General features: G+C 48.1%; 1 protein-coding gene across 6 annotated transcripts in view; it reads left to right on the top strand.

The window, feature by feature from the left end:
- The first annotated feature begins 10,055 nt into the window (after nt 1-10,055).
- Nucleotides 10,056-13,574, top strand: part of BCAS3 (BCAS3 microtubule associated cell migration factor) — a 602,204-nt gene continuing 598,685 nt past the window's right edge. For 2 of the 6 annotated variants that reach the window (XM_062215514.1, XM_062215516.1), the window contains exons 1-2: nt 10,158-10,248; nt 12,094-12,180. In XM_062215514.1, coding sequence (XP_062071498.1) covers nt 12,098-12,180 — 83 coding nt within the window. In that variant the 5' untranslated portion in view covers nt 10,158-10,248; nt 12,094-12,097. The other 4 variants (XM_062215517.1, XM_062215518.1, XM_062215515.1 and 1 more) reach the window with 3 other exon arrangements.

The raw sequence follows: 13,574 nt of genomic DNA, 5'->3' as shown, positions 1-13,574 counted from the left end.
ATTTTAGTTGGTGGTTTCTTTTAATGCACTTTGCCATGACCATGCTTTAGAGCAGGGCTGGGAAACCTTTCTGCTGAGGGCCATTCAGATATTTATAATGCACTCATATGTGGATCATACAAAATTATCAGCTTAAAAGCCTGCTATAGACTTATTGAATTTTGAGTCCCACCTGCAGCTGCCTTGGCTGGGCCAGACCACGTGACTTTACAGGCCTGATATGCTTATGGACCAGCCATTTCTCTACCTCTGTTTTAGAGTAACAACTTACATAAAATGGAGATGGGCATTGTGATGTGGCAGTTAAGCCTCTCTTTGCAATGCTTGCATCCCGTATTAGAGTGCCTGGGTTTGAGTCCTGGCTCTGCTGCCAATCCAGCTTGTTGATGCTACTCTGGAAGGCAGCAAGCGATAGCTCATGTAGTTTGGTCCCTGACACTTCTGTGGGAAATCCAGATGGAGTTTAGGGTTCCTGGCTGCTGCTTGGCCCAGCACTGGCTGTTGTAGGCATTTAGGGGGTGAACCATCAGATCAGATCTTTCTTTCTCTGTCACTTTGCCCTTCAGAAGAATTTAAACAAATAAATGAGACTTTAAAAAATACATATAATGGGCCAGCGCCATGGCTTAACAGGCTAATCCTCTGCCTTGCGGCGCCAGCACACTGGGTTCTAGTCCTGGTTGGGGCACCGGATTCTATCCCGGTTGCCCCTCTTCCTGGCCAGCTCTCTGCTATGGCCCGGGAAGGCAGTGGAGGATGGCCCAAGTCCTTGGGCCCTGCACCCGCATGGGAGACCGGGAGAAGCACCTGGCTCCTGGCTTCAGATCAGCGAGATGCACCGGCCGCAGCGGCCATTGGAGGGTGAACCAACGGCCAAAAGGAAGACCTTTCTCTCTGTCTCTCTCACTATCCACTCTTGACTGTCAAAAAAATAAAAATAAAAAATATATATATAATGTGAACTTTTACACTCATATTTTAATAGAAAAATAAATAGAAGTAAGCTAAATATCCAACAGGAAGAATGTAGTTAATTCAGTTATAGCTTTGGTAAAATAATTATGTGGTAGTTAAAATGGGTAGACATTTGGTTAAGACACTGCTAGGGAAGCCTGCATTCCCATATCAGAGTTCCTGGGTTTGAGTCTTGAGTCTCCACTACTTATGATTCCAGCTTCCTTCTGATGCCCACCTTGGGAAGCAGTAGATGAGGGCTCAAGTTCTTGGGTCCTTACCCAAGATTAACTTCCTGGTTCTTGGTTTAGTCCTGGCCAGGTCCTGGCTGTTTGTTTTAGAGTATCTGAGGAGTGGGCCAGCAGATGGTAGATCTCTGACTCTACGTTTCAAGTTAATAAATAAAAATTAGGGGCCGGCATTGTGGCATAGAATTGTAGGGGGTAAACTGTGACATCAGCATCCCATATGGGCGCTGGTTCAAGTCCCAGCTGCTCTGCTGGTCTAGCTTCCTGCTGATGGCCTGGGAAAGGCAGGAGATGGCCCAAGTGTTTGGGTCCCTGCATCCCAGAGAGACCCAGAAGAACCTGAGCCATCATCATTGCCTACCAGACTATGCACTAAAAGGAAGCTGAAGTCAGGACCTAGAGCTTGGAATCGAACACAGGTACTCTTTGAGATGGCATGAAAACATCTTTAATTGCCAGACTAACCACTTGTCCCAAAGCTGGCTTTTAAGAACGACTTTTGGGGGGCCGGTGCTGTGGCATAGCAGGTAAAGCCGCTGCCTACAGTGCCAGCATCCTATATGAGCGCTGGTTCAAATTCAAATCCTGGCTGCTCCACTTCTGATCCAGCTCTCTGCTGTGGCCTGGGAAAGCAGTAGAAGATGGCCCAAGTGCTTGGGCCCCTGCACCTGCATGGGATCTGGAAGAAGCTCCTGGCTCCTGGCTTCAGATCAGTGCAACTCTGGCCACTATAGCCATCTGGGGAGTGAACCACCGGATGGAAGACCTCTCTGTCTGCTTTCAAATAAACAAATCCATGAATCTTAAAACAAACAAACAAAAAAATACTTTTGGGAAAGGAGAGGGAGAGAGAGCTTCCATCCATTGGTTCACTCTCCGAATGGTTGCAATGGCTGGGGCAGTGCCAGGCTGAAGCCAGGAGCCAGGAGCTTCTTCCAGATCTCACGAGGGTGCAAGGGCCCAAGCACTTGGGCTATCTTCTACTGCTTTCTGAGGTGCATTAGCAGGGAACTGGATCAGAAGTGGAGCAGCCAGGTCTTGAACCACACCCATAAGGGATGCCAGCATTGTCCTACAAGTTAAAAAAAAAATTTTTTTTTAACAGTGAATGTTCCTCGTGGCTTGCCTGAGACAGTCCTGGCCTACTCTTTTTTGGATAAAATTATTTTTAAAGGGATAGAAGGTGAGCTTCCATTGGCAGGTTCACTGTTCAAATGCCCACAGTAGCTGGGCTGTAGCCTGTGAGCCAGGAGCTCAGTCCAGGTCTTCTGTGTGGGTGGCAGGATCCCAGTTGTTTGAGCCCTCACTGCTGCCTCCCAGGGTCTGCATTAGCAGAAAGCTGGAGTCAGGAGCAGAGCTGGGAATCAAACCCGGGCACTTAAATATGGTATGCAGAAATCCTAACCGGCAGCTTACTGGTGGGGCTAAATGCCCATCCCTGGTGTAATTTTTTTTTTAAAGATATATTTATTTACTTGAAAGAGTTACCCAGGGAGAAGGAGAGGTGGAGAGAGGTCTTCCATCCGCTGGTTCACTCCCCAGGGAGAAGGAGAGGTGGAGAGAGGTCTTCCATCCGCTGGTTCACTCCCCAGGTGGCTGCAATGGCCGGAGCTGCGCTGATCTGAAGCCAGGAGCCAGGAGCTTCTTCCAGGTCTCCCATGTGGGTGCAGGGGCCCAAGGACTTGGGCCATCTTCTACTGTTTTCCCAGGGCATACCAGAGAGCTGGATCGGAAGTGGAGCAACCAGGTCTCGAACTGGCGCCCATGTGGGATGCTGGCACTGCAGGCAGCAGTTTTACCCACTACGCCACAGCGCTGGCCCTTGGTGTAATTGTTAATAGAACTTCATTTCATGAACGTGGTCGGCGCCGTGGCTTAACAGGCTAATCCTCCGCCTCGCGGCGCCGGCACACCGGGTTCTAGTCCCGGTTGGGGCGCCGGATTCTATCCCGGTTGCCCCTCTTCCAGGCCAGCTCTCTGCTGTGGCCCGGGAAGGCAGTGGAGGATGGCCCAAGTGCTTGGGGCCTGCACCCGCATGGGAGACCAGGAGAAGCACCTGGCTCCTGGCTTCAGATCAGCACGATGCGCCGGCCGCAGCGGCCATTGGAGGGTGAACCAACAGCAAAAAGGAAGACCTTTCTCTCTGTCTGTCTCTCTCTCACTATCCACTCTTGACTGTCCAAAAAAAAAAAAAAAAAAAGCAAACTTCATTTCATGAACGTGTCCTAGTTAGGATGATAAATTACAGATACTAGTTTTTTTTTTTTAATTATTTATTTATTTGACAGAGTTACAGACAGTGAGAAAGAGAGACAGAGAAAGGTCCTCCATCTGATTGTTCACCCCCCAAATGGCTGCAACAGTCGGAGCCACGCTGATCTGAAGCCAGGAGCCAGGAGCCTGCTCCTGGTCTCCCATGTGGGTGCAGGGGCCCAAGCACCTGGGCCATCCTCCACCACCCTCCCAGGCCACAGCAGAGAGCTGGACTGGAAGAGGAGCAACCAGGACCAGAACCTGGCGCCCATATGGGATGCTGGCGCTGCAGACGGAGAATTAACCTAGTGTGCCTCGGCGCCAGCCCCTACAGATACCAGTTTTAAGAGAATGACAAGCTAACAGAAAATCATGTTTTCATAGTGTTGCCAGTGTTGTGGCATAGCAAGTTAAGCCTCCTCCTGCAATGGCAGCACCCATTGTGTCCTAGCTGCTCTGCTGCTTATCCAGCTCCCTGCTGATGTGCCTGTGAAAGCAGTGGAAGACGGCCCCTGCATCCACATGGCAGACCTGGATGGAGTTCCTGCTGTTACAGCCATTTGGAGAGTGAGTCAGCGGATGGAAGCTCTCTATAAATTAAAATAAGTCAAATAATAACCAAAACCTGTTTTTACCTGGAAATTAAAATAGTGCTCACTGCAGTTGTGTGTGAGGATAGAGTTTTTCATCACCCTTGGAATTTAAGTGTTTTTGATGGCCAGGTAAGTGGGGAAATGGATTGCTTTGGGATAAAATAGGAAAACTAATACAAACCGAACAGGAACCTTGACACTTGTTCTGTATATGGATAGTTCTCTGATTTTTCTCTGAGGCCCTAGGAGAAGCAGTCTCAGTAATTAGCAGTGTATTATAATGGTCCATGGTAGCGAATGGAAGAAAAAAAAACTTGTTTGAAGTTGCTCTTTTCCACTGAAAATGAGATTTAGCTGAGATTTCTCAGTATGAAGAACAGATAGTTTGTTGAACGGTTTTCCCTTGTCTCAATGCATTGAAATGAATCATGAGTTGGCAACATGTACTAAGCATCCACAGGTTACTTTCATTCAAAAATATGATCAGAGGGGCTGGCACTGTGGCATAGCGGGTAAAGCTGCTGCTGCATCCCATATGGATGCTGGTTCAAGTCCCGGCTGCTCCACTTTCAATTCAGCTCTCTGCTATGGTCTGGGAAAGCAGTAGAAGATGGCCCAAGTGCTTGGGCCTGCGTACCTGCATGGGGGACCCGGAAGACACTCCAGGCTCCTGGCTTTGGATCAGTGTAGCTCCAGCTGTTGCAGCCAATGGAGGAGTGAACCAGTGGATGAAAGACCTCTCTCTCTCTCCTCCTCTCTCTCTGTGTAACTCTTACTTATTTCAAATAAATAAGTAAATCTTTAAAAAAAAAAAAATGATCAGGGCTGGCAATGCGGTGCAGTGGGTTAAGCCACCATTTGGGTCACTGGTATCTTGTATTGAAGTGCTGTGTTGGAGTCTCCGGCTACTCAGCTTCCAATCCAGCTCCCTGCTGATGCACCTGGGAAGGTAGCAGAGGATAGTCCAAGTGCTTGGACCCTTGCTACCCATATGGGAGACTTGGAGTGAGTTTCTTGTTCCTGGCTCCAGCCTGGCTCGGACTTGGCCATTGCAGCCATTTGGGGAGGGAACCAGCAAATGGAAGATCTCAGTCTCTCTCTCTCTGTTTCTGTCACTCTGCCTTGCAAATAAATTTTTAATGATTTATCATGATCAACATAGTGGGTCTTTCCATAGAAGTTATGATGACACTTGGGACACCTACATACTGGAGTGCCTGTTTTCAAACCTGGTTATTCCACTTCTGGTCGGCTTCCTGCTAATGCACACCCTGGGAGGCAGCAGGTGAGGCTCAATTACTTGGGTCCCTGCCACCCATGTGGAGGCCCAGACTGACCTGGCTCAGTCCCAGCTGTTGTGAGTTGTTTCTGTTTCTGTTGTCTCTGTCTCCCCCCCTCACTGCTTTTCAAATCAAATGAAAACAAAAAATACGGTTAGCACAGGATTTATTGTGTCCATATTTTTTAAAGCTCAGAAGAGAATCTCATGCCACATTTGTGGGAAAGAAAATGAAGTAGTAGTTAAACTGGTTGGTAGTTGATTTGAAGAGTTTTTGATTGCTCCTGAGAACATTAAACTTATTTACTCATAAAAAGCATAAAGAGGGTCATAATATTCTTGTGCAACTTAGAATTGATGAAACCAAGCACAGCAGTATACTCCCACTAAAAAATGTAGAACTCTGCTGGTGTTCATCCTGTTTATATGTATGCATATGGATATATATATAAAACATGTTGAACTTTTTTTTTAAAGGATTTATTTGAGTTACACAGAGGGAGAAGGAGAGGCAGAGAGAGAGAGAGAGAGAGGTCTTCCATTCGCTGGTTCACTCCCCAGTTGGCTGCAACGGCCGGAGTTGCACCGATCCAAAGCCAGGAGCCAGGAGCTTCCTCCAGGTCTCCCATGGCGGGTGCAGGGGCCCAAGGACTTGGGCCAACTTCTACTGCTTTCCTATGCCATAGCAGAGAGCTGGATCAGAAGTGGAGCAGCCAGAACTTGAACTGGCATCCATATGGGATGTGGGCACTGCAGGTGGCGGCTTTACCTGCTATGCCACAGTGCCAAACCCAGGAATTACTTTTGATTCTTTCCCTCTACCCCATATATAACATATTATCAAGTTCTTCGAATTTTCTGTCTCAAATATATCTTGAAGCCAACTATCTTTCTTTCTTTCTTTCTTTCTTTCTTTCTTTCTTTCTTTCTTTCTTTCTTTCTTTCTTTCTTTCTTTTTTTTTTCAGGCAGAGTTAGAGAGAGACAGAGAGAAATGTCTTCCTTTTCCATTGGTTCACCCCCCAAAATGGCCGCTACAGCCGGTGTGCTTCGCCAATCCGAAGCCAGGAGCCAGGTGCTTCCTCTTGGTCTCCCATGCGGGTGCAGGGCCCAAGCACTTGGGCCATCTTCCACTGCCTTCCTGGGCCACAGCAGAGAGCTGGACTGGAAGAGGAGCAACTGGGACTAGAACCCCGGGTGCCGGCACCGCAGGCACAGGATTAGCCTAGTGAGCCGCGGCACCGGCCTAAGCCAACTATTTTTCATCATGCTACTTCAGGTTTCAATTCTGTTTTAGACATCATATTGAGGAGTCTACTGAAATAGCTTCAGTATGTGATCCACTGTCCTACTGTTACCCCTTCTCCTGTAAGCAGTTTATATGGTAGACAAAATGACTTTTATAAAATATAAGGGACAGTGTTGTGGTACAGTGGGTTAAACTGCCATTGCAATGTTGGCATCCCATATCAGATGCTGATTCTGGCTTTTTTTTTTTTTTTTTTTGGCTAAGATTTATTTATATATTTGAAAGGCAGAGTGACAGACAGGGGAGAGACAGAAGGGTTTTCTTTCCACTGATTCACTCTCCAAATGGCTGCAGTAGTCAATCTGTACAGGCCAAAGCCTAGAGCTAGGAACTCCATCAGGGTCTCCCACATTGGTGGCACATGGGCCATGTTCCACTGCCTTCCCAGGTGCACCAGCAGAGAGCTGGAGCAGAAGCAGAGTAACAGAGACTCAAACTTCAGAGTTCCTGTTTTCCAAGTGGCAGTTTACCATGTTATACAACAATGTTGCCCTCTTTGAAGATAGTTTTTCATTTCTTTCTTTCTTTCTTTTTTTTTTTTAAAGATTTGTTTATCCTGGCCGGCACTGTGGCTCACTAGGCTAATCCTCTGCCTGCAGTGCCGGCACCCTGAGTTCTAGTCCCGGTTGGGGTGCCGGATTCTGTCCCAGTTGCTCCTCTTCCAGTCCAGCTCTCTGCTGTGGCCCGGGAAGGCAGTGGAGGATGGCCCAAGTGCTTGGGCCCTGCACCCCATGGGAGACCAGGAGAAGCACCTGGCTCCTGGCTTTGGATCGGCGCAGCGCACCAGCTGTGGCAGCCATTTGGGGGGTGAACCAACGGAAAAGGAAGACCTTTCTCCCTGTCTCTCTGTCTCTCACTGTCTAACTCTGTCAAAAAAAAAAAAAAAAAAAAAGAAAAGAAAAAAAGAAAAAAGCCGGAATTACAGAGGGGTGTGCGGCAGAGAAAGAAAGAAAAGGAGAGAGACATCTTCCATCTGCTGGTCCACTTCCCAGATGGCCACAACAGCCAGGGCTGGGCTAGGCTGAGACCAGGAGCCAGGAGCTTCATGTGGGTCTTACATCTGGGTGGCAGGGACCCAAGGACTTTTCCAGGCAATTAGCAGAGAGCTGGATTAGAATTGGGACAGAAATCAGTGCCTATGTGGGATGCTGGTGTCACAAGCATTGGCTTAACCCACTACACCACAACGCTGGCCCCTGAGAATACTGTTTTGGAAAAAAAAAATTATTATTTTATTTGAAATGCAGAGTTACAAAGAGAGAGAGAGAGAGAGGTAGAGACAGATCTTTCTTCAGCTGGTTCACTCCTCAAATGGCCACAACACTTGGGGTTAGGCCAGGATGAAGCCAGGAGCCTGGATCTCCATCCAGGTCTCCCATGAGGGTTGCAGGGACCTTGGTACTTGCTCCACCTTCCACTGCTTTCCCAGGCACATTATCAGGAAGCTGAATTGGAAGTGGAGCAGCCAGGAGTTTAACTGACACCCATGGGGCCAGTGCTGTAGAGCAGCAGGTTAAAGCCCAGGCCTGAAGCGCCGGCATCCCATATGGGCGCTGGTTCTAGTCCCGGCTGCTCCTCTTCCGATCCAGCTCTCTGCTATGGCCTGGGATAGCAGTAGAAAATGGCCCAAGTCCTTGGGCCCCTGCACCCGTGTGGGAGACCCAGAAGAAGCTCCTGGGCTCCTGGCTTCGGATTGGTGCAGTTCCAGCTGTTGCGGCCATCTAGGGAGTGAACCAGTAGATGGAAGACCTCTCTTTCTGTCTTTACCTCTAACTCTGTGTTTCAAATAAATAAATCTTTTAAAAAAAATTAAATGACACCCGTATGGGATGTCCTCATCTCAGGCAGAGGCTTAACATGCTGTACCACAATGCAGGCTTCTGCAAATACTTGTATTTTTATTAAAAAGATTTATTTATTTATTTAAAAGGTAGAGTTACAGAGGGAGAGGGAGAGGCAGAGAGAGAGAATGTGAGAGAGAAAGATCTTCCATCCACTGTCCACTCCCCAAATGGCCCCCAAGGCCAGAGCTGGGTCAGGTCGAAGGCAGGAGTCAGGAGCTTCATCTGGGTCTGCCACCATGGGCACAGGGGCCTAAGTACTTGGGCCATCTTCGCTACTTTCCTAGGCCATTAGCAGGGACCTGGATCTGCCGGGACTTATATCGCTGTAGCCAGTGGCTTAAAACCACTGAGCCACAACACTGTCCCCATGCAAATACTTTTAATGAAAGGCTACACTTATCATTCCGTTAGTAAGTATACTTATTACTGTGAAAGGAATGTGAAAGTTATCAGAACCAATAAAGAGTCGTCTATTGTCAACTCTAAGAAAAATGTTAATGAAATAAAGCCAGAAGGTTCTCAAGAATGGTTTGTACACATAACTGGTTGACATTAAGTATCATAAAAGACGCCGCCAGAACCACATTACACAGAAGCCACCACAATCTTACAAAACATGTTCTGTCTACAAGGACGTCTGCCCAGCAACTGTCTATCCAACCTGGGATTAGCGTCACCTGGGTCACTAAACATTGTGGCCAAAGACTGCTGTTTCAAAGCATCTGGTGTAATCCTCATTTTTGCTTTAAAAACATCCTTGCCTCAACCTCCTTGAATGCACCCAGTTCAGCATGGCCTGCAGATTCCCTTCGCAGGGCGAGCGCTGCTATTCCGAAATACGTGTCACTTCTTTAGTCTGGACTGCTGATGACGGTTTGTTTTTATTTAGCTTGACATTCGGAAAGAACAGCAAAGGCGGAAGCGACAACCGCAGATGCAGATCGAGATAGGAGAAGGAAACCGAGATAAGGAAGGAGTCAGGCGTGGACTACAAACCTTGCTCAAATGGACAAGATTACCGGCCGCGCCCCGGGTCCGATCAACATCTGCCTGACTCTGGGGCTGACTGCGGGGGCGAGCCAGCCTGGGCTCCCGGAAGGTAAACACATCGCAAAGGGCGGGGCCGAAGGCGGGTTCTGGATGGGTGAGTGGTCAACTCCAAGTGATTGGCAGCTGCCATGTCCACGTGCTTTGAGCTTCGAACTGGCTGTCGCGAGAATTCGATGTAAACAGACCGGTCTCCCTGTCCTCAGGTTCCCACCCTGAGACGGGTGAAGTGCGCGGGAGTTGGGCATGTTGCTGTTTTTTTTTTCTTTTGTTTTCTTTTTTTTGACAAAGCCAAGAAGGTGCTGTCTGCAAGGAAAATAAAAATGGTTGTAATTCGTCCCCAGTGGCCTGCGTTCGCAACCGAACTTACATACTGTTGTGTTTTCCTTCCAGCCTCAGCGGATTGGCTACACTCAGGAGGCGGGGCCGCTCCTACTCGCCTTGCTGGTTGGAGAAGCCGACCTCGAAGGGCGGTGCCTGGCCTCAGCCAGTTTGCGTCTGCGATTGGCTAGCGGGCTGGTTCCGTTGAGGCGTGGTAGGAAGTGGGAACCGTCAATCACGGAGGGAGACTCCAAACAGTGAGCCTAGAGCTGGAGCGCAGCGTTTACCGGCGGGGCGGCCGGTGAGGCGGCGGTGGGGCTTGGGCTTTGGGGAGGCTTGGAGAGGACGAGTGGCAAGCAGCCTGAGAGGACAGGGTTTGGCCGGCGGGGATTCGACGGCAGGGAGGTGTCGCGAATGGAAGGGGGGAGGGGTGGAGGGCAAGGGGCCAGAGGGCGGCCGGGGGCAGCGGTGGCTGGGCATTGGAGGTTAAGTGGGAAGGTCCGTGCGAGCGTCTGTGGGCAGAGTGGGGCCTGAGCTGGTGGTGAGGGTCTTCCCCGGGAGCCGGGGCCCTTGAAGGACAGGGCGTGAGAGACCGGGGTTCGGGGAAGAAAGGATGGAGAGGGAGCGAGAGGGCTGAGGGGCTGGCGGGGTAGGTGCTGTCTGAGGCGCTGGCAGCCGGGCCACTTGGGCAGGGCTGTCTCGGTGGTGGGCGGTGGGGCTCTCCAGTTTGGGTGAGTTTTCAGGTGAGCCGATTGACTGCTCCCGACTTGGAAGGGATGGTTGTGGATGCTTTCAGGCTGAAGCCTGAGCCCTGTGAGAGGTCTTTGAAATTGCTGGCAGTTGTCTTTTAACCTCAAGCAGGTGGGCTCCGTGCTCGTCTTCTTGTGAATTAGTGATTGCGACGCTCACGAGACGGTCAAGGGTCAGGATTCAGAGAAGGGATGGAGGGTTTAAGGGGCCTCTCCCATCATATAAGTTTACATTACGTATTTGTTTGGACTCCAGTGATTAGGTTGCAATAGTAAAGGGTTAAAAAAATGATTTATATTGTGGCTATGCAGTCTTACTCATAGATCCCCAACAGGTTTAATTGGGAAGTAGAGAGGTATCATGTCTCTGTCCCAGTTTGCTCCTGAAGTGTTGTACCATGTGTATTTTCACTGTCTCAACAGAAAATTTCAATGACGTTTTTAAATTTTTGTTTACAAAATGTAGCACACATGTTTTCCTGTGTGATCCTGTGTTTCACTTGCCACCCCATGTTCCAGTTCTGTTACCTTTCTGGTTATGTTTTAACAAAGACTCTAGCAAGAGCCTTGACTAGTTTTGTGGGTTTGAGGCCTGGCCCCACATAAAAATGGCTTGACTATGGGAACATTTTCTTTTTTAAAGATTTATTTGTTTATTTGAAAGACAGAGTTTACAGAGAGAGGAGACAGAGAGGGATATTGATCTTCCATTCACTGGTTCATGCCCCAAAAGGCTGCAACAGCTGGAGCTGGGCCTATCCGAAGCCAGGAGCCAGGAGCGTCTTCCAGGTCTTCCACATGGGTGCAGGGGCCCAAGCACTTGGGCCATCTTTCCCAGGTGCATTAGCAGGAAGCTGGATCTGAGGTGGAGCAGCCAGGAGTCGAATCAGCTGCCCATATGAGATGCTAACACTGCAGGCTGTGGCTTTACCCACTGCACCACAGGGCCCGTTCTGACTGTGGGGACTTTTTTTTTTTTTTTTTTTAAGATTTATTTATTTATTTGAAAGAGTTACAGACAGGGAGAGGGAGAGACACAAAGAGAGAGGTCTTCCATCCGCTGGTTCACTCCCCAAGTGGCCACAATGGCCAGAGCTGGGCCTATGCAAAGTCGGAAACCAGGAGCTTCATCAGGATCGCCCATGCAGGTGCAGGGCCCAAGCACTTGGGCCATCTTCCACTGCTTCTTCAAGCACATTAGCAGGGAGCTGGATCAGAAGTGGAGCACTCGGGACCTGAACTGGTGCCCATATGGGATGCCAGCGCCACAGGTGGAGGCTTAGCCTGCTATACCACAGCGCTGGCCCCTATGGGAACATTTTAAAGATTGACTCCTTCCTCTGCTTTTCCCTTTCTGGTATAATATAAATTATTGGGAAGGTTTCCTCCGTTTAAGGTGTTATTGACAAGGGATCTCTGTAGAGTAACCATAAGCCTTCTCCCTTACCATCACAATAATGATCATTTTTTTCCTCTATCTTTTTGTTCTGGAAACAGGTTTTATGAATGAAGCTATGGCTACAGATTCTCCTCGAAGACCCAGTCGATGTACTGGTGGGGTTGTGGTTCGACCCCAGGCTGTCACGTAAGCACATTTTAGACTAGCCCAATAGTTCAAAGATAGATTATTCTTGATAATAACTAACATTTGACTTTTTGTTTTGAATATTGCTTACTTTGTCTTTTTAATTTTGGCTTTCCAAATTTACAGAGTGAGTAAAAACACTGCCAGTGCCAAATAAAAGGAATAATGGGAGGGTAAAGTTGATGTATTCAGGATTTTTATGGAGTCCAGGAAGTGTGCTATGCTAATCCCTGAACAGCAATGGTTTTCAAAAGTAAGTTTAACAGAAGGTCATTAAATCAATTTAGTAGGTCAGGATTATGGTTTTATTTTTATTATTTTTAAAAAATGTTTGTTGGAGCCAGTGCTGTGGCACAGCATGTTAAGGCCTCAGTCTGCAGTATTGGCATCCCATATGGGCGCCGGTTTGAGTCCTGGCTGCTCTCCTTCCCATCCAGCTCTCTGCTATGGCCTGGGAAAGCAGTGGAAGATGGCCCAAGTTCTTGGGCCTCTGCACCCTGTCGGAAACGGGGAAGAAGCTCCTGGATCCTGGCTTCATATTGGTGCCCTTTGGCCATGTGGGGAGTGAACCAGCGGATGGAAGACCTTTCTCTTTCTCTGCCTCTGCCTCTCTCTAGCTCTGCCTTTCAAATAAATAAATAAATAAATCTTAAAAACAAGTTTGTTTATTTGAAAGGAAAAGTGACAGAAAAAGGGAGGGACAGAGAGTTCTTCCATCAACCAAATGCCAGGGCTGGTCCATGCTGAAGCCAAGCTTCCAGAACTCCCTGTGGGTCTTCCATGTGGGTGACAGGTTCCAAGCACTTGGGCCATCCTCTGCTGTCTTCCCAGGTGCATACATCAGCAGGGTGCTAGACCAGCATATGGGATGCTGGTATTGCAGACTGTGGCTTAACCCACTGTGGCACAATGCTGGACCCAGGGCTAGAATTTTTAAAAGTGAAATAGAATAGAAAATATAAAAGTTGTGAGTTAGTATTGCTTTATGACAGGCATAGAGGTATTCACATAGTTGTTTTCAAGACAGTGATGAAAGTGTATCCTCTGCTCTAGGTCTCACAGTTTCAAAATGTTATAGAGAAATACATTTCTGTAACTAAGACATTGCTTGACAAAGAATAGCTATACTTTATAGGACTTAATAGTCCAGTGTGGTTTAAAAGTAGGTATGCTTGAAATCAATATAATCGGTATAAAGAAAAGAGACTGAGAAAACAGGGTGAGATAATATAGGGAGTATTTTAGTGAGGTGACAGAAAAGGTTCCATTAAGAAAGTAACATTCTGTGTATCTTTAAATGTAAAATAGAGTTAGGGTGCTTAGGAGCAAGGATACATTTTAGGCAGAAGGAACAGAATGAACAGATATGAGAAAGGCTATTTTTATAAATGAAA

The sequence above is a fragment of the Lepus europaeus genome, chromosome 18 (genome assembly GCF_033115175.1).
Source record: "Lepus europaeus isolate LE1 chromosome 18, mLepTim1.pri, whole genome shotgun sequence".
Classification (NCBI taxonomy): Eukaryota; Metazoa; Chordata; class Mammalia; order Lagomorpha; family Leporidae; genus Lepus; species Lepus europaeus.
Note: the sequence above shows the minus strand (reverse complement) of the source record. Positions and strands in the feature narration are given on the sequence as shown.